Genomic DNA, 21,443 nt, shown 5'->3' on the forward strand with positions numbered 1-21,443 from the left:
ATGGACAATCTGAAAGTGCAGTGAAGCCTTTGCTCCTTTCCAGCTCTTATAAAAGCAGCTTCCAAGTCAAGCCCCGCACTTGCAAGCATCCCTACTGATTGCATTTTGTTTTGCTGGGAAATCTTGCTGGAAGTTGTCCTAGTTGAGGGGACACTCCCCAATAGCTCAGTGTTTTTGGAACACCAGAGACCATAAAACAGGCTCTATGCACAAGGTAGGAGCATCACTTGCACAACCTGCCCTGGCCTGCTCGATGTCAGCAGGGCTTGAGCACATCTCACTTTAGATGTGCACCCAGCAGACTTTAATCACCACCCTTTCCTTGGCACATGGCTGCTTTACTTGGCTGTGTCCAGACCCTCTGCACAGGGCTCTGTTACACTGGACACCGTGCACCAGAAAGGCACCGTGAAAAACCTAAAATGGCATTTTAAGTGACAGAAGCCAGCCGCAAAGATTCAAACCCAGTTGTGCTTTTCTGTTTGTTTGTTTGTTTGCTCATTTGTTTGTTTTCTGGACTTTGGAGAAGAACGTTATTTCAGGGCCACTCCCGATGGAGTGCTATTAAGTCTACTGCACATTTTATTAGGAAACAGGGGCTTGAGCTCGTGCAGTTTTTCTGTCGGGACTGACAGGTGAGCCAAGCAGCCACAAGCAGCTCCAGTTCCTCGCAGCTGACGGCCCCGGGCGGCTCCCAAGAGCGCGGCAGAGCAAGGCAGGGCTCCGGGCGCGGCTCGTTGTGACGCCTCAGGAGGCTGCGAGCGGGCGGCCATGGCAGTGCGGGCGGGTGGCGAGGCCCTTTTCCTTCTCCTCCTCCTCCTCCTCCTCCTCCCGCCGCTGCTCACTGCCCTGCTGGATGCGGAGCCGCCGGGCTCCGGGGACGAGAGCGAGCGGGCGGAGCCGGCGGAGCAGGGTGAGGCGGGGCCGGCGGGGCTGCGTGCCCTCCGCTGCACCTTGTGCAGACAGCAGTGCTGCTCACCGCGCTCTGACCCCATAAGTAGCGAGCCCCAACTCTTGGCGAGGGCAGCAAACCGGGCGGGCTCCTTCCCCTAGGGCTCGCTGCCACGACCTGGTGTTGCCCGCTTCTCTGGGCTTTGGGAGCGTTTATCAGAGTATCTTGCTTGTATTGTGTGGTGCAGCTTGTAATTAAAATGGTGTCTAACGGCAAAGATTTCTGTTCTACATAGGTTTTACAAGGCTTCCAAATGCAGAGAGGAATACAGGCTGCCTTTGCAGTGCTGGTGCTAATTGCAGCCCCCTGACAGGAATGCAAATGCGGTTCCTCAGCACGTTCTTATCTCAGCATGTGTGGGATTTACATATATAACTCCTATTAATGCTAATGGCAGCTATATCCATAATTCTCTGTACGGAGCTGACGTTATATTTTTATCTGAACTTGATGCAACTGGAAACAGACATAGAAGAGGAAAGATGGGTAGTTTCTTACAGGGAGCTCTCTTGAAATTCTGGCTCATTTTACATCAAAAGGAAGATGCACAAACTTTGCATTGTAACACTGGAATGAAAGGTTCATAATATTCAGATAAAAACTACCATCTACTCCTGAAAATGATCAGCAACTCTGATCCTGTTTCCCTTCGTGTTCTTTCTGTTGTTTTTTAAATTCCATACAATTGGAAATTGAATCAGAAATCAGTATCAGTGATTCCTGACTGGCTTGTTAATTTAGAACCAACGAGCTTTTAATGCTTAGATATGTGCAGAGGTTTACTCGGACTGTTTTTATTTAGACAGTATGGCATCTGTTTTTATTTAGAGCTGTTGTCCATCAGTTCATCACTCTCATTCTTTGGCAGAAGAGTAATGGTTGTATGTTACAGTGCTCCTGGAGCCAGAAGCATTCCAAAATGACACTGTGGTTGGTATTTCCTCTATAATCAGAAGACATTTTCTTTCATTGGTAGCAAAATCCTTCAGCTTTCTAATAGTAATACCTGAAGTTTTCTGTCTTTGCTTGTTTAAAAGATTTTTTTTTTTTTTTTCCCCCTCACTTTGTGTCTAGACAGCAAATGACAACTTCTGTTTTCAGATACAACCCCCTGCCATGGCTACACTCCCATTAATTTTATAGAAGCTAAGAGAAGTATGATAAGATGTCTGAGATAGCAACTGTCTTCCAAAGAAGTGATTATTTTTTAAAGCTCATTAGATAAAGTAGTTGAGGATACCCAAGCTGTTTTACAGGTTGTCTCCATTTTTATATGATTTTAAGTCTTGTATATTTATCTTATGCTTTGACTAAGGTTGGAGTCTTACTTTAGCATTCAACTGAGTAGTTATTGTTTCAGGATTGTTGTGTGTAAGCTAGAAGACTGTTCTGATGAGCACAGTTTATATGCTGAAATAAATGTCAAAGCCATAGAGACAGTTAGAGATAACAGAAGAATAAGATTTTGATGGCTCATTTGTAATGTTAGGAAAAAAGAGTCCACTATCATTTTATCATTGCGGAGAATTCAGCATGCTGCTGTACTGTAAATTCTTTGCAGTGGAGGAATAAATATATTTGTATACCACCAACTGCAAGAGAAATGAAACTGTGCCTTTCAACCTGAGAAATTTAGGTTTTAGCCAGTGTGTGGAAAATGTAAATGTTATCCAAAGATTTAAAAGCAAGAAGTGATATATAAACTTACATTGGTACACAGAAATAACACTTGGTAAACATAAATCTTGAATATAAAAAACTGAGAGACAGTGAAAGCAAATTTACATTAGTATTTGTTATCAGAAAAAAATAATCTGAGTAGGCTGGACTGGCAATGTAGACTTGTAAAAACAGTCATAGTGACTTGTCTGTTCTCTCTGCATTTGGAAGAACTAGAAAGACCTATTGCTTATTTAATGACTAATTTCCAAAGGTGCATCACTTACTTATTTTCTTGATGGAACAATCACTGCATCTTAATATCCTTATAAACAAACATTCAAATTGCATGCTATTAGGAATAAAATACATAATCCAGATTTGAATTCCAGATGGAGACAAGAACCTTTTGCTTCTGTACGTTCTGTGAAACCCATTCTGTAACCTTAAAGTAGCATGAAAAATGGAAGGCACCCAATCACTGTGATTAAATTGCCCAGTACCTAATTAAATTGCTGTACCTGGTTGACTCATCTTTGAGCTAGCTGTCTAAACCTGACCTTGAAGAGTGATGGGGAAAAAATCATGTGGGAAGGCTTATGTTAGCCAAAAAAAAAACAACCACCACCACAACAACAACCAAAAAACAAACAAACAGAAAAGAAAACGACCAAAAAACCAACAAGGAAATGAGTTGACTGAACACAATTTAATGAAAATTTTTCTTAACTCTTTTCAGGGAGGACCTATAGTTTGCACAGAATCTGCAAATTATACACTGCATTTTCCTGAGCATTCAGTAGGCTAATATAAAATAAATTGTTTCATAAGAAAAATACATTTTTCCCTCTTAACAAATCATCTTAAGGTTTAAATATGAATGCTATTCACACTAGATTTTATGAACTATATTTCATAAATGCCTTGTTTTTCTGGTGCAGAAATGTTGGCAAATTTCTCATTTCAACTAAAAAGTAATAAAGGCATGAGTTTGCTGGTATTTGTGTGTTTCCACCCCTCCGTTGTATTGGAGATGTAACTTCAGGCTTTGTGTTCAGGTCTGAATGCCCTTGAGTCTACAGAACCAGAATTTGGAGAATGCACAGTTACATGTGGTAAGTAGCGAAGCAGATGAATAAAACATATTGTCATTTGCTTTTGGGGGGGAAAAAAAGTGCTAACTGTAGCAATTTAGCAGTTGTAATTTGCATTCCCTCATTCACCTCTCATTGATTTCAATTGCCAATAACTATAATTAACAAAAACAATCAGGCTGATTGTCATTAGAAGTTTAGGTCAGATCTGTTGTTTTATTAAATTCACAGCCTGCAAGCTCCTATTTTAAACCAGTTCCCTACGTTTATTGGCACATGAGCTGCTTTCCCCAAAGTAACAATTTTCGCTATTTGTGAACATCTGTGAGATGTTCAGAAGATGAAAGATCTTCTGATGCTTCTCACAGATGTCTTCCCACATACAATATTGCCAAAAAATTGCTTGCCTGCAGTAGCCTGTTCTGTATTCCACATTTATACAATTTATAAATTGTGCAATGGAGAGAAGAGGTATCATTCTGGAGTAGGAAGGGAGAGAGGAAAAATGAGTTGAGCCTTAGGAAGACATCTCTGTGTTTAGGGTGGTGATAGAAACTGCTGCAAGGTGGTAATTATACTTCTTAGGAAGCAGGCTTGAATCAGAAATGCTGTTAATTTTTATTTTTTTTTCTGAACAAATTTTGCTTCTCATGAGACCACAGAAGAAGGAAAGAAGAGTTTTTGCCTCCATCATTTTGATGTTCTCTAGAGTGAACTTTCATATTTCTCCAGTCACTTTTTCATATATATAACTGCCTTGGTTACCTCAGGAAAACTACTTTGGATATTAGGATGTTATGGTTTTAGAATACTTTGTTTTTGCCTCTACATACTTTAAAATTTCCTTTTCTTATAATTTCAAAGCTGATTATGTATTTGGAGTGCCCATACCATGTGTATACTCTTGATAATCTCACTTGCTTGGGAGCACACATGTTTAGGGTACAAGAAGCTGCTCTTTATGTCCTATGCCTCTAGAAGACCTCTCAAATATTGCTTATCTTCAGAAAATTTCAGTAGGTTTTTTTGGTCCCTTGAAGTTAATGTTTAACCCTTCTAAAGCTAGAAAGTATGTAATTGTACTAAAGAATCAAGAAACCAAAGCTCTGAAGGCAACAACAGAAGATCATCATCTCATGCCTGCTCTCCAAACCATGTTTGTAGCCTTCATTCTAGTCTAGGCTGTTCAGTTCCTTGCATGTTTGTCTGTTGAAAGGCTGGAAGATACTGTATTATTTCTTCCATTAATACTCTAAAGCTCTTTGTCTATTTCCAGTTCTTTCTTATTCTTTATATTCATCTATCTAGCCCTGTATATTTATTGGTTTCCAAACAGACTCCACTTTCTTTTTTTTTCCAAGTAATGCTATGGCTCGATCCCTTGTTCTCCCTATTCATAATCCATGTTTACAGAGGCATTAAAGCACAATTAATGCACGTATTAATTATAGCATATCTGCCTCAAGTCTGTATCAGTCTCTCCATGGTCCAATTCTTTTGGCAACTACCTCTAGATTTCTCTCAGCCTCTGTTTTTCTGTTGTGAACTCAGTTCTCTGTGGGTCATCCATCCTGCCTCCCCCAGTCTATTAGTTTGCGTTTTTCCAAGGTAAATTTCATGAGGGTAATTTATTTTTACTGCATCCAAGCCAGTTTTCTTTTAAGGTAACTTGGATGACTTGGTGAAGTTAAGCCTTCATTCTTTAGAGCCTCTCAGTAGATTAATTTCATCAGCATTGGCAGTTGCTAAAAAGGGGTGAGGAAAGGAAACATGGGAGTGAAAAAAGAAAGCTATTCAGAAAGAAGCAGCAGAAGAGTACTAAGAGAACTTGCAGATCTCATTAAAAGAGCTTTATTTTCATCAGCCCTTTGAGTGTGATATACTTCCCCAATTTTAATATTGCAGTAGATAAGACATGGTGAGATTTTTCTCTGATGAATGTGATTACATTTAGCCCAGCACCCAGATTTTATCAAGCCATCCTTTTGGATTTTCATAGGTTTCCTGTCTTATTTTTGTTAGCTAAAAAAACCCACATGGCCCTGAAGAAAGAGGAATGCCTTTAATAAAAGTGTCAGTTCACTGCCATTTACACCTCTGTCTCCGCATCCATGAGATGAGACATTCTCTGGAGTGGAGGATGATCCTCTTTTTGTGTCATTTTCAGTAAGTGGTGTTGTCTCCCTCTGTCACTTGAAGTACTGTTTCACGAGTAGCATGACGTCTCTGAAAGCCATCGGTTTATATAATACACATTTAAGGAAGGCATATGCATCATACGCGCAATCTTCAAACCAATTCCCCATGTATTATTATACTGCAAAGTGGGGGTAACACTCCTCTTCCCATGCCTGTTAGTAAACAGAATGCTTCTGGAAAAATGGCAAAACCTTTTTCTGTTTACTGGGCTTCATGTTATTCCTGCCTCCCCCACAAGCTATGTCATTCCAGTGAACTGTGTACACACAGTTTGGCAAAAACAATTAGAGCACTTGTTTTGAATTTGCTCATGATTGTTAAAATGAAGATGTTCCCATTGAAACCCTGATGAAGAGAGTGAACATACTTTGCTTACTTGAATGCTGTGTAGGAATTTTCCTTAGCTTTACACATTTGCGATAGCTTAGCTGCCATTTTTTGCCTTCAGTGGGAATCACCATGTTGCAGTTGAAATCCCGGTGTTCTACATTTGTTTTCACCAGCTTCTCATAGGAAGCCCTGTGTTGCTGACCACCAGCTTTGAGCACCTAGAAGCTTCATTCTGGAGGCAGTAGTGGTATTCCTTTATCACTTGCTGTAGTTACCTTAAGGCTCCTCGGTCCCAGGAGGGTTTAGTGCCTTCAGTTTCTGCTGACCTCGGTGGGAGTTGAAGACACTCCAGCAATCACAAAACTGGAGGCAGACTGAGTTGGCAGCCTGCGTGGTATTCTCTGTGCCATCTGATTTGAGCATGTAAAGGCCAGGAGACGGAATGCTTTGATACTTAAAGTGAATTAACTGTTTAGCAGAACATACATTAGTAGCTTCATTTCAAATGCCTTTTCTGAAAGAACAGTTTTGAATTAATATTGAATTCTTCTGACACACAGGAAAATGATGATTCTAAGGATCTGGCTCCCTATGGTGCAGAGTCTGACAGATGTAAATGTTGCTTTGAAATCTTAGATGCCAACACGGGATAGCTTTAGCAGGCACTCTGAGAAGATCTGTTTTGCCTAGTGTTTGGTAGATACATCATATTAACATCTAGAATAAAGAAAAAAGCAAGAACAGAATATGGAGAAAATGAAGAAGTACAGAGTATAATTTTTTTTTCTTTCTTTCTTTTCCCAAAGGGATTGGCATTCAAGAAGTTCTGTTAACAAGTGGATGCCCTGGGGATGAAGCAAAATGTATTGTTGGTGTGAAGGAATGCCGTGGGCCAGTGGACTGTGGATGTGAGTGGAAGCAATCTAAAGCAAATAAGTGAATTCAAGTAAAGCATTCTTATTTGTTGTGAGTGTCATGGAAGTGGAATGTAATTATTATATTCCACCCTCCAGTTACCCTGTTCAACAATCTGGTAGCATTTACGATCTCATTTTTGTACTGATGTGCATTTGGTTTCAAGCCCCTGTAAAACACTCTTTTTCTTCCATGTGCTTAGTTCCAGATATTGCACTAAGCAAAAAAATATTTGAAGTAATTTTAAGGGAAAGGATAATTTCCAAGTAACATTCTGTGGTTTGAAGAATTATGAGCTTTATGATCCATACAGAGATGTTTCATATAGTTGATGATGTACCTATTAAAAATCCCTGCTGTAGGGGGAAGGCCAATTTCTGAGAACTCTACAAGCGTGATGATGACTTGTATTTATATCTCTCCTGAAAATCGATTTAAATATGTTTGGAAGATGTTAATTCCAGACAAGGTGAGTAATTGAACCCCACTTTGTGCAGAAAAGCTGCATAAAAGATGTGTTTATTGCATGCTCCATGCAAAATATTAAAGCATCTGTGCTGCTTATTTCCTTTGCTGTCACAACGCAAATAAGCTCAGATTTGTTACGAGCAAGTTAATATATATAGTGTATATATATATATATATATATATAAGTTGCACTTTTATGCAACTTCAATTTCCTCCTTTTGTAGGGGAGACAATAATTTTAAAGTTTCTTCTTTCTTACTCCAGAGAAGCTGGGCATTGTGATTGATGAGTGAATGCATTTTATCAAGTCACAGTCACATTGCACTTCCCAGTTGTCCTCATAGGAGGTGCTGAAGAGGTGGGAAGAATTTCTTCTGACTGGTTGAAAACTATTGGAAGAAACCAAGCACTTTTCTGTGAATCTGACACGATGTGACTCTGCTTTGCAGAGCTTAAAAAGAGTCAAACCATTTTTTTTTTTCTTTTATATATGGACAGCCAGCAAGCATTCTTCCCAATGACTCAGCTGTTGTGGTAGTACGCAGAGCTACGCGCTCAGTTACTTACCTGTGTGAAACTCAAGAAAATGGAAGTATAATTGCCTCTGTAAAATACGCAGTGAAAGCAACAACTGGTAAGCTCGTAAAGACATTTACAGTCTTCCAGTGTTATGGCCTTGTGTTTGTTGTGTGGCATTTGATTTTCATAGGATTGCATGTCACCAGTAATATATAGGCTGGGGCTTGTGTGTGGTAGTGGTTGTCACGAAATGCAGGCCAGTGAAAGAGACATAAAGGAGAAAATGACAGGATGGGTGCAAAGGGGTTCCTTGTGGAAGAAGGATTTTCTTTGCCTTTGTAAAAATTCAAGCTAAAATAAGGAGATTCTCCTGTTACCTACTCATTTGTTACTGCACCCAGGTTGGTTAACACAGACTTCTCGTCTCTTTGAGCTACATAGAACCAGCAGCACATCAGACAGTTCTGCAGTTAAGTCTCCTTTCCACTTCAGTACTGAAGCTGTAAAACAACCTTTGAGATTTTTCTTTCAGCTGCCATCTGGAATTTGCTTATGCGCAATAGATTTAGAGAGGTTTAACTTTGAAAAGAGTATTTCATACGACAGTTCCCCATAACATCTTTCTCTCCTGCTATACTACCTAGATTTTTGCTGACGCCATAAGGAAAGGTGACAGTGTACTGATTTTCTCAAATCATGGGAGTAGCCACGTCAAAACTCCAGCTTTTGTAATCGGAGCAAGGATGAAAGTTCCCTGTGCAAATTTTTTTTTCCCTGAAATAATATAGGTTCAGGTCTTTTTTTTTCTAAAAAATTATGGCAGACTAGAAAGAAATAATTTGTGAGACTTATCTCCATGTTACTCCCTTCCATGTTTATTGCCTCCACTCCTAATCTTCCTTTTTTTTTCTTTCAGTAAAATATATTTCTCTTGAGGTTTTTTCTTCCATTGTACATGAATGAGGATTTTATTTTCTAAATCCATCTGGCAGTCACAAAACACTCAAATCTTTGGTTACATCTATTTCTTTCTTTCTTTCTTATTTTATTTTTTATTTTTAACTTCTGCAGTGTTTTGTTTCTGCATTTCTTTTTGTAAAAAAAGTTTCCTTTTTGAGACCTGAATTAGCTGAGCACAAAACCTGTTTTTGGCTTAAACATGCAGATAGTCCCATTGATTTGAGTTGGTGAGTCATCAATAGGACTACATGTTTGTATTTAAACTCTGGTTAAGTTGTGGTGAAAAGTGGTCAGATGAAACCCACCTAACAGATACATCCATTGAAAACTTCTTACAAGTATTGAGTCTGTTGGTCTGTTGGCTCAGAAAATATTTATGAGTAGACTGAAATCTGAAGAAGAGCTAACATTGATTAAGTAGTTAAAAAGGTTAATTGTTCTGCCTAGAGCCAGACTGGCTTCCTTTAGCTTTGTTATGTAGATATCCAGAGGAGTTTCTGGGCTTTAGTTTTTACTGCTATTGCTTGGATTTCAGATATTATTAGCTCTTAATTAGGTATATAGAAGAATTTATCAGTGGAAGCTGGACTGAGAAAGTACCAAGACTTTCAACATATCTGGTATTGATGTCTGTAGCACAGAATCAAAAAATGGCTCAGGATGGAAGGGACATTTAAGATCATTTATTTCCAACCTCCCTGCTATGGGCAGGGTTGCCAGCCTGCCCAGAGCCCCATCCATCTGGCCTTGTATGCCTCCACAGGGATGGAGCATCCGCAGCTTTTCTGGACAACTTGTGTCAGTTCCTCACCACCCTCTGAGTAAAAAAAATTCTTCCTAACATCTAACCTAACTCTCCCCTCCTTTAGTTTAAAGCCATTCCCACTCTGACCATGTAAAAAGTCAGTCTCAATCCTACCTATGAGCTCCGTTTTATCAGTGGAAGACCACAGTGAGGTTTCCCCAGAAACTTCTCCAAGCCAAACTCCCTCAAACTTTCTTCATAGGAGGGGTGCTTCAGCCCTCTGATCATCTTTGTGGCCCTCCTCTGGACCAGCTCCAACAACTCTGCACCCTTCCTGTACTGGGAGCTCTGGCTTGGACACACTACTCAAGATGGATCCTCACAAGGGCAGAACAGAGGTGGACAATCACCTCCCTTGCTCTGATAGCTGCTCCTCTTTTGATGCAGCCCAGGATACTGTTGGCCTTCCAGGCTGCAAGAGCACACTACTGGCTCATGTCCAACTTTTTGTACCCCAAAACCCTCCATTCCTTCTGTGCAGGGTTGTGCTCAATAAGTTCTTCTCCGCAATATTACCCTGACCCAGGTGCAACAGCTTGACTTGGGCCTTTTTGAATCTCATTAGATTCATGTGGGCCCACTTTTCAAGCCTATCTGGATCCCTCTAGAAGGCATCCCTTCCATCTGTTTTGTCAACTGCACCACTAAGCTTGGTGCCATCAGCAAACTTACTGAGAGTACCCTGCATCCTACGGTCTATGTAGTTGATAAAGGTGTTGAGGAGCACTGGCCCCAAGATAGATCACTGGGAGACTCCACTCATGACTGGCCTACACCTGGAAATAGAGATCTCTGGCAGCAGTCATCCAAGCAATTCTTCTTCCACCAAATAGTCCAGCTTTCATAACCATATCTCTCCAATTTAGAAATAAGGATGTGGAGTGGGACCGTGTCAAAGGACTTACGCAAGTCCAAGTAGGCAACAGCAGTTGCTCTTTCTTTGTTCACTGATGCTATAACTCCATCATAGAAGGCCATGAAATTGGTCAGGCACAATCTGCCCTTGGTGAAGCTGTGTTGGCTGTCTCAGATCACCTCCTCAGCTTTAACATCTCTTAGGGTGGATCTGCACCTTGATCTTCCCAGGCAAAGAGTTGAGGTTCACCAGTCTGTAGTTTCCCAGGTCTTCCTTTCACCTTTTCTTGAAAGTGGGAGTGACATTTCCCTTTTTCAAATCGCCTGTACCTGACAGCCATGACTCTTCAAATATAAAGATTAGCTTTGCAACCACAATAGCCAGTTCCTTCAGGACCCTGTGATACGTGTCATCTGGTCTAATAGGCTTGTACACATTCAGCCTTGTGAGGTGGTCTCTAACTTGCCCCATCTAACAATGGGGAGCAAGATGCTCTTTGGATGGTCACACATCTAGTAAGATCAGGATACTGCATTTAGTTTTCCAGTATGATCAGCAGGATGTTACAAAGATCATTCTGGCAGCATCAATGCATGTGGCAAAATTCCATGTGCTTGGTTTTAGATTTTCATAGCTGTTGTCTTCTGTTTTGCAGAGATGCTCTGCTCTCTAAGAGCATAGCTTGCTGTGTTCCAGGCTTGGAAATGGATAGTGTTTCTTCCCACATAACAATGCTGTCTTTTCCAGTTTCTAATTAAAAGATCTTTTGAAATGAGGGCTGGGGAATTTGGGACTTAATTTAAGTGAGGTGGTTTGTCTATTTACTCCAGTCTTACAGTTACAAGAACACCTTTTTCTGTTCCATTATCTGATTTCTAAGATGAGATGTAAAGAGAGGTAGAATCATGACGTCAGCATCAGAAATAAGACAAAAATCTCATTTTTCACATATAAGACTTTTTTTTTTCCCCCATATAGCATCAAAAACTAGTCCAAAAGATTTCTAGTCATCATAAGATGGACAGGTGTGATGGGCTGCCCTTGGATGGCTGCCAGACCCTGCTGAGCTGCTCTCCCACTCCCCCTTCTCAACTGAACAGGAGGAAGAAAATAAAATGAAAAACTCATGGGTCAAGATAAGGACAGAGAGATCACTTACAGTTATTGTCACAGGCAAAACAGACTCTGCTTGGGGAAAATTCATTTAATGTACTGCCAGTTATAATAGGGTTGGTTGGTGAGGAACAAAGACAAAAACTATGAGACCTTTCCTCCTGCTTCCTTTTTCCCAGGCTCAACTTCACTCTTCCATTCCTAACTGTTCTACTCCACCTCCTCAAACTATACAGGTGGGTGAGGAATGGGAGGCTCTAGTCAGACCATAAGAGTTCCTCTTTGCCACTCTTTTCTCTTAATGCTTTTCTCCCATGAGTTCTCTGTGGGCCACGGTCCTCAGGATAAACCTGGTTCAGCATGGGATCATATGATCCTATGTGGATCATATTTCCTTCAGGGAACCCCGGCTTGCTCCAGCATGGGTTCCTTCACAGACTGCAGCATGGAGATCCCCTCCAGTTTGGTCTCCCATGGGCTGCGAGATAATCTCTGCCCCTTGAGTACCCCCTCCCATTCTGAGCTTGATGTCCTGTGTATTACTTCCTAAATGACTTTTTTTTTGTCCAACCAAGAGGCATCTGAGGTCACTCATGCACAAACTTTAGTTTGTATTTCATCTTTCTCATCATCTATATCCTTCCCTGTGCTATGCCAAAGTGATAAATTTCTTCGTGATAGTGCCAGAACTGCAGAATGGAGCTAAGGAAGCAGAGTTGAGCTTGCTTAGCAGCAGTCACTTTATCTCGACACTTTTCTAGAGAGAAAACCTTGAAGTGGTCAATAAGACAGCCAATAAAGGGCAAATGTATTTGTTCTGATCTCGTCCTTTCTCCAGTTCTGTTTTACCTGTGTGAAAAACGGTGGCCAGATCTATGAACCTGATATCAAAGACAACATTTGAAAATATGTGCTGTGACGCTTTAGTTCAGATTTTCACACGTGAGGTGGGAGGATGGGAGAGCATGCTGCAAAAGGACTAGTAAGGCCTTACATGAATTTGGCTATATGTGGTATGTGGCTAAACACTGTATGAGTTGATTTTAATGCTATGCACAAAGAACTTCCATGTGTCCTTTACCACTGATCACTATGCTTCTCAGTGACCTTTTGTTGAACAATGGTAATGACCTTTTTGTATGAGTGAGTGGTTTTTTAGTAATTTGTCTTCTTGTTTTTGGATTTTTTTGTTTGTTTGTTTTGTTTTCAAAACTATTCAGTCTAATGTCTCTTTGTCTTTTATAGCAGGAGAAACGTAACAAAGAAGTACTTTATCATCAAAAATTGTTGAGATCTCTCCAAGGAAAATCTCAACTTTTAATAGCTGACATTTCTCTTTGTCCTTCTTACTAAATCACTACACTGAAGTACAGTAGAGGGTCTTGTTTCACACTCCCACCCATTATGTTGTTGGGTGTTTTTTGAAGACTTAGGGACTGGAAGACAGTTTGTTCAAAATTACTAATAATAGTGCTGTGAGGAGGGAGGACTTTGCAAGGGAGGAGTGTGAGAGCAGGGAACGATCCTCATCACCATGCTCTGTGAATAGTGTCAGCCTCCTGAGATCCCAGCTATGCCCCAGCTCTACGCTTTTCATGGGTGGAAGAGCAAGTTGGGCTGTGTGCATAGTGCCCCTTCTGTGGAGAAAATGGAAGCAATAGTGTTTTGTGTCTCAGAGGCCTTTACAGCTCCCACTTCTCTACAGCTTGTTTCTTGCTGATGACTTCAGTTCCAGAGCTTCTTTTAAGGGCAGAATTCACATCTCTGTAATGGGTCACTGCACAAGCGTGTCATCAGCATTACTGTGTTGTCCTTGCATTTGCACAGAAGAGGAATGCGTGATCCCAGCACAAAGTGTAGCAACATGGATCTCCTGCATGTATGTGTGTACTATCCTGCTCTCATGTTTGCATATACCCATGCATTTTTAATACGTAGGATGAGTCTTAGAGACAATTGGAAAAAGAATGAAAAAAACAAAATAACGACCCACCTGTGCATCACTGTCGTATTAAGGGAAAGAACAGTGTGTGAGACAGAGAATCTCATTGGCCTCTGCCAAACTGATACATGCTTTCTGGATCTGGAAACTGGTGGAAAGAACTCCTGTTGGCTGCTGGACCATATGAACAATTGCTTGAGCATCTGCTTATAGAAGGAGCATTGCTGTGCAGTCAACATTATCATAGATCATTATCATAGACTTACTCCCCTGTTCCCTGCTTAGAATCTCAAGGATATGAGAACCAAAAGAAGTCTGACTGACTGTGAAGATGAGGCAAAGAACTCACTGAGTACCTCAGCCCTCTCCATGTCTGAGGAGGCCACCTCTCCCCTTCTATTTATCAGAGGGAGAACACACTCATTTGCATGTCTGTTCTGCACAGTGTATCTTAAGAATCCCTTCTTGTTTTTTACATTGTTCTCCAAGTTCACTTTCATCTGCACCTTGGCTTTCCTGATCCCATCCTTGCACACCTAGACAGCATCCTTATTTTTTTCCCAAGCCAGTTCCACCCGCACCTTGGCTTTCCTGATCCCAGTCCTGCACATACAGGGAGCATCCTTATTTTCTTCCCAAGCCTCTCATCCCCACTTCCACTGCTTACACATTTCCTTTTTTTTCCCCCTCAACCTAGACTGCTGGAAAGAAATTCATCTTCATAGTTGATATCTACTTTTACTGCCTACAATTTACGTGCAGCACTCTTGCATTTCATTTAACTACATTCCTTTTTTAATCATGGTAAATATAGGTTACCAACAGGTATATTGAAAATCACAAACTTTCCATGGGCTGGAAAATTCTGAAAAATGCAGTAGCAGAAGACAAATCTGACTGTTTGATGGATTAGGAATTGGCCGGCTGGTTGCAGCCAAAGGGTTGTGATCAATGGTTCTGTGTCAGGGTGGAGGCTGGTCACAAGCGGTGTCCACCAAGGGTCAGTCTTGGGACTGGTGCTCTTGAGCATTTTCATCAGTGACATAGATGATGGCATCAAATACACTCTCAGCAAGTTTGTGGATGACACCATGCTGAGTGATGCAGTCGATACATTGGAAGGGAGGGAAACCATCCTGAGGGACCTGGACAGGCTGGAGAAGTGGGCCCATGAAAACCTAATGAGGCTCAACAGGGCCAAGTGCAAGGTACTGCACTTGGGTCAGGGCAATCCCAGGTATTCATACAAACTGGAGAAAGATCTCTTTGAGAGCAGCCCTGCAGAGAAGGACTTGGGGGTCCTGGTGGACAAGAAGCTGGACATGAGCCAGCAGTGTGCGCTTGGTGCCCAAAAGACCAACTGTGTTCTGGGCTGCATTAAAAAAGGGTGGCCAGCAGGGAGAGGGAGGTGATTGTCCCCCTCTACTTGGCTCTTGTGAGGCCCCATCTGCAGTGCTGTGTCCAGACTTGGGGCCCCCAGTACAGGAAAGACACAGAGCTTTTGGAATGAGTCCAAAGGAGGACCACTAAGATGAACAGAGGGCTGGAGCACCTCTCCTATGAGGAAAGGTTGAGGGAACTGGGCTTGTTTAACTTGGAGAAGGATCCAGGGAGACCTCATTGTGGCCTTCCAGTACTTGAAGGGAGCATATGAACAGGAGGGGGAATGACTGTTTACAAGGGTGGATAGTGATAGGACAAGGGGGAATGGTTTTAAACTGAGACAGGGGAGGTTGGATATTAGGAGGAAGTTTTTCACACAGAGGGTGGTGATGCACTGGAACAGGTTGCCCAAGGAGGTTGTGGATGCCCCATCCCTGGAGGCATTCAAGGTCCGGCTGGATGTGGCTCTGGGCAGCCTGGTCTGCTGGTTGGTGACCCTGCACATAGCAGGGGGGTTGAAACTAGATGATCAGTTTGGTCCTTTTCAATCCAGGACATTGTATGATTCTATGAATCTGCTTGAGACTAGCAGGTACATTATAAATTTATTTTTGGTCTGTAGAACCCTAGAAAATTTCCAGTGATGGTGCTTACAACTTTAGGAATTTCATTACAGTGTAATGGTGGAATAAATGCAATATTTACAATAGCACTTTTCTTCATCATTCTTTATAACAAAGTAGTCTGCAGACTTTCAGAGAGCTGTAAACTCCAAGCTGAATGTCATTGAACTAAACTTCATGTTTTAAAAAAATTGTCCTTTCTACTCTCGCTAAGTTAAGTGGATTTTTTTTTTTTTTTTTAAGCTTGTGTAAATATATCTTTGCAACCTTTACTGTAAGCTTTAAGGCACATTCTGGCAGCAGCAACATTCTCACTGCCTAATTGGGAATGTTGCCTGGACTTGACAAGTATGATCAGGGGCTTGATACTGCTCCTGATGTGAAAATTTTTGCTCATCATAAAACAGCTTCTTGGGAAGTTGCTTTTCTGTCTGTTTCCTGCTTGCGTTTTAAATGTGAGTGTACTTGTATGGAAATCCCTTTGTATTATCAGGTTGTCTCTAGGGCGGTTTTAGATCTTGACGACCAGAAGAACTTCCTGCCTGGGAAGAAAACTTGAATAGATCAGCAGTGGATAACAGAAAGCTTGCTTTTCTCTTTAGGAGGTTCCTGTAACGGACTGTAAAAAGAGGTATTCTTAGATGTCTAAATTCACATCTTGTCAAGGAGAAAAATATATTACATTAATGAAATTGCAAATCAAAGATAATTTTCACTGATGTCTGTTCCCCACATAGGCTTCTAATTCTGGAAAGACAGTTCAGTCAGTGAAGCAAATTAGTCTGAAAGCAATTAACTCTGTATTGTCTGAAAAGCCGTTATTCAGTCATACTATGTATGATATTCACAGCTTGTTCACCATTCTCCCCATCTTGTATCTCACAGAAAGATCAGGAGAATCCTATAGATGAGCTGTGGTTTATGAATGCCAAACGATTCTGTGAAGCAGGAGAATGAAATGAACTCAAATGATGTGATGAAAGAGCTGTTTAGATACTACAGTGATGACAGCAACAGAAGACCTTATACAGACATAGAAATGCAGTAGAAATAGAAATGGTTTTCCTGCAGTCATTCTGCTAACAGAGAATACATGCCAGTTTGAATAATTCTGCATAGCAATGAGCAATGAGATATCACATTATAGTTTTAGACACTCAGAGAAAATAAAAGAAAAATTAAAGTTGCCTGTCTACTGTTACCAAAGCTGGAGAAATCTGGAAAGATGTGTTCATTGATTTGGCTGAATGTGGCTGAACTAAGAAGTTCAATTAAATTTCAGAACAAGGTGACCAGGTTTGATTTCCAGGGGCAAAAAATAGATGGAGGCAATTGGTTGATCATCTTCAGCAATTTCCACTTTTCCTAAGTTGTTTGTCAGAATCATCTTGCAAAAGTTATCTCTTGTCTGAGATTAAAAGCTAAACCAATGGTAGGGACCTCAATTTCCTTAGAAGTATTTCAAGGCTGAACAGTATGAACTACAGAATATATTCTTTATTTGAAGTCCTTTCTACATTTTTCACTTCTCATCTTTATGGAGCTGTTCCTTGATATTTGTTCCTGGGCCACGCAAAGCAATTCCTTTCCAGTTATTCTTAACACACACCAAAATAGATATGTTTTTCTCTTTTTAATTTTTTCATTTCAGTGTTTAGGAACTGTAATCCTGCTATTTTACATGGCTATAGGTAGTATTCTGACAGCTGTCCTGCTATGACTGTCACTGAGATTATTAACTTGTGTGTCTGTGTGCAGTTCAGTCCCATTGTGTGCTCTCAATGTTTTGGGTAGTTATTTCCTGCCAAAATATGGCTTTCCATTATCTGATCGTTCTGTCTGGCATTTAAAACAGTGGATCTGCTTGGACTTCAAGTAAGTGGAAAGAGTGGAATTCTTCCAACTGGCTGTAGATACTTGCATCTGAGCTGTTCATCCAGGCCTCTCTACAGTTAGTATTATGTTACTGATGAATTATGAAATATTTCACCTTGTCTTGGATTTCTAAACCAGGTCAGCAGAGAATAGCTTGGAAGTGCCAGTTCCTCTCCAAAGGCTATAGACAAAACTTAACACAGCTATCTCAAATATCTGCATAGTAAGCTATCTTAAGTGAGATCACAGAAACACAGAATCATAGGGGTTGGAAGAGACCTCTAGAGTTCATAGAATCATAGAATCACCAAGGTTGGAAAAGACGTCCCAGATCAGCCAGTCCAACATTCTACCTATCACCAATATTTCCCACTGAACCATGTTCCTCAGTACATCTAAACATCATTTCTTGAACACCTCCAGGTATGATGACTCCATCACCTCTCTGGGCAGGCCCATTCCAGTCCCTGATCACTCTTCCAAAGAAGAAGCTTTTCCTAATGTCCAACCTGAATCTCCCCTGGCACAACTTGAGGTCATTCCCTCTGGTCCTATCACTAGTTGGGAGAGAAGGCTGACGCCCATCTCACCACAACTTCCCTTCAGGTAGTTGTAGAGAGCATAAGGTTTCCCCTAAGTCTCCTCTTCTCCAGATAAAGAATCATCTAATTGTCTGATCCAGCTCTCTGCTATAGCAGGTTCCATTTTAGACAGCCTGTTCCAGTACTCTGTCATCCTCAAAGTTAAAGCAGGTTTTCCTCATGCTTGTATGGAACTTCTTGTGTTACAGTTTGTACCTACTGCTCCTTGTCCTGATGATGAGCACCACTGAAAAGAGCCTGGCCCCACCAACTTGACTCCCACCCCTTTGCTATTTACAAGTACTAATAAAGATCCCCTCTCTGTCTTCTCCTGCATCCCATTCCAAATACCTTGGTTAGATCTGCCTTTGCAAAAAAGGCATGGAATATTACTATTCTGACTTTGTAAAGGCATGGAGGTCATGAAAGACCTCAAGATGAAAGAATGAAGTACCGTTCCTTCTCATTGTTGCTCATATTAAATGCTTGATTCTTTCCATCAAATTTGAAAATTTGAACATGGTAATGACTATATATTTCTTTTCTTCAGAACTGAAAACAAAACAACCAAAGGGAAAAGAAAAAGGACAATCAAGGAGAAGAAGGGCAAATGCCATTCTGGTCTTTTGCGTGGTTACTGCAGTCATTGTGACCATTGGTGTGATCTTTGTCATAATCTTTATAATTCTTCACTGGTAAGTGGATAACATACAATGTGTTTTATGTGTTACTTCATCAAAATATGCTATTATTGGTGACAAAAATGACCTGGGCTAAACTATTTCAAGATTCTGTGTAGTTTAATATTTATATTGCCAGTAAAGAGAGACAAGCAAGCTTTTGAAGACTGGGTGGAAGTACCTTTCAAAGCAGTTACAGCGACCGCGGATGGGAAGGGAATGATTCAGAGCAATTTATGTAAACCTACTTAAATGTGTGTTTTTGGTGGTTTTTTTTTTTTTTTTTTTTGTTTTGTTTTGTTTTGTTTTGTTTGTTTGTTTGTTTGTTTTTTCTATTTCAGGGCTGTTGTCAAAACTGGTTTGGTTTGTCAAGATGACAAAGACAAAAAACGGACCAACAAAAGTGCAGTGAATACCTTGGAATAAGTAGGCACTTGTTCAGAGTCAGTGTTGGCTTTCAAGGTGTTGGAGTTCCTGCACATGCATCTACTGTGATCTCACTAACTTCATTAGCCATAATACAAGAAATGCCAGAAGTCCTTCCAGCATTTGCATAATGAACAAATTTAATAAAAAAAAAAAAAGAAAAATATATTTTTTAAAAAAAATCAGATTACACAGAAGCAGTATATAAAGATATTAAAAACAAAACAAAACAGGAATACTTTTTACGGTTTATTCACTTAGTTTACTGAACTTCAAATAAAATTGTAATAATCATCCTATTTTATGGTATATATCCAATCTAGGTAGTGTAATAGTTTGAGCACTTCTAATTTGGAGAATTAAAGCCAAATTTTGAGGAGGAGATTGAAAAGAATATATTTAACATCTCTTATATTGATGGCAGTGTTATTCTAGACTATATGAAACTGAGTATACAGCCTAAGTAGAAACTAGGCAAAAACAAAGTGTTCTTAATCTTCCTGATGATCTTCAACTACAGAACCTCATATATAATCACTGTAATCACTGTAATCACACTTCTAGACATATGGAAGGGTATGAAATGGTAGGGAAGATTGATAAAATTTGCTTTTTAAGCTTCATTAATTTTTTACCTTCACACTTGCATGTATAATCATTTCTGCCATCCAAGGGACCAAAACATGTGAATAGAAGCATAGCCTAGTTCAGGCCAAGGGTTCATGTATGTCGATCAAATCAATAGACAAAGGATGTTGAGGGAGGAGTACAGGAGCAAGTCAAAGTTGCATGATGTTTTTCTCACACATTCTTCCAGCTTCCCGCCATTTACAATTTTTTTTTTTTTCTAAGCAAGATGCTTTTTCTAAGCAGTTAGCAAACTGGCATGAATTTCTTTTTAATTACATTGTTCAATGTTTCCTTGTATTTACGTAAGCTTCTCTCACATAAAACATCCTATGATGAGGAAATATACAGTACAACCATATCTTTTGTCCATTGTCAACCTGCTTCCTGCTAGTTTCATTTGTTTCACTTCACTTCTTTAAAAGGCAGCAAATATTAGTCAGTACTGTACCTCTCCCTGGAAAGGGCGTCTTCTAGGCCTCCAAAATATTCCCAGGTTATTTACTTTCTAGACTGAAAAATTTAAGCTTTCTTAGTGATTGGTCATCCTAACTCTCTACCATGTCTCTGACCATCCTTGATGACTTTCTCTAACCGTCCTCCGTTTTGTTACTGTTAAGTTTATGAAGTTGCCTTCTATTTGTGTAAATAAACATTGTTTGATATAAATAAATGAAAAACAAACTGATGACATTGAAAGATGGACTGTGGACTGAGTTAAAGGTTTAATAGATTTCATGATCAAGCTTTTTTCTTGAGTATAATAGACACACTGAACTATGGCCAAATACTGAGCACTTCAGGTTAGAGAAAGCTTCTCAATAAAGAACATTACAAAAAAAATAAAATAATAAATAATAAAAAAAAATCAGCCAAAATAAAATAGATTGGAGGTAGTAGCTCATCATTTCAAAGAATTCTTATTCTCTTCAGTTCCTGTACTGCTGCAGATGTTCTAACTGCACCATCTGCACATCCTTAAGAAAGCATTATCATATTTTTTCAGAGATACATCATTTTGTTTGCTGTTTAGTGAAAAGATCATTTACATTTTTGCAAATAAAACATCATATTCAAAAAAGATGTGCACTTAATTCTGTAAAAATAACTTTTTTAAAAGGAAATGATATTTTTGGTAACACTCTCATTAGCTATGTCATTTTATATCGTGGGGTAGACAAATGTAAAAATTTTGCAACATTAAGAAGAAAGTAGATAGAGAAGGAAGGAACAGACAATAATGATTTTGCAGCTTGCAATACTAGATTACACAGTCCACGTGAATTTATGATCCCATGCAATTAAAGACAGCCTATCATGGTGAGGCTGGGATTAGACCTTAAGTGCGGGTCTCAAAAATAGACTGAAACCAGTGGTTATTATTCAGGGAAGTGTTCCCATGGAAGGTATGAGAAAAATGAATTCCTACCACCAGC

The 21,443-nt window shown here is 40.1% G+C and overlaps 1 protein-coding gene across 1 annotated transcript; it reads left to right on the forward strand.

The window, feature by feature from the left end:
• Positions 1-651: 651 nt before the first annotated feature.
• Positions 652-20,712, forward strand: SPACA1 (sperm acrosome associated 1). Its single transcript, XM_052689443.1, has 7 exons — positions 652-913; positions 3,670-3,726; positions 7,041-7,142; positions 7,512-7,618; positions 8,116-8,251; positions 18,825-18,969; positions 19,296-20,712. Exons 1-7 carry the CDS (start codon positions 772-774, stop codon positions 19,378-19,380), a joined length of 774 nt encoding a protein of 257 aa, XP_052545403.1. The 5' UTR covers positions 652-771; the 3' UTR covers positions 19,381-20,712.
• Positions 20,713-21,443: the final 731 nt, after the last annotated feature.

The sequence above is a fragment of the Tympanuchus pallidicinctus genome, unplaced genomic scaffold (assembly GCF_026119805.1).
Source record: "Tympanuchus pallidicinctus isolate F22 unplaced genomic scaffold, pur_lepc_1.0 scaffold1, whole genome shotgun sequence".
NCBI classification, from domain to species: Eukaryota; Metazoa; Chordata; class Aves; order Galliformes; family Phasianidae; genus Tympanuchus; species Tympanuchus pallidicinctus.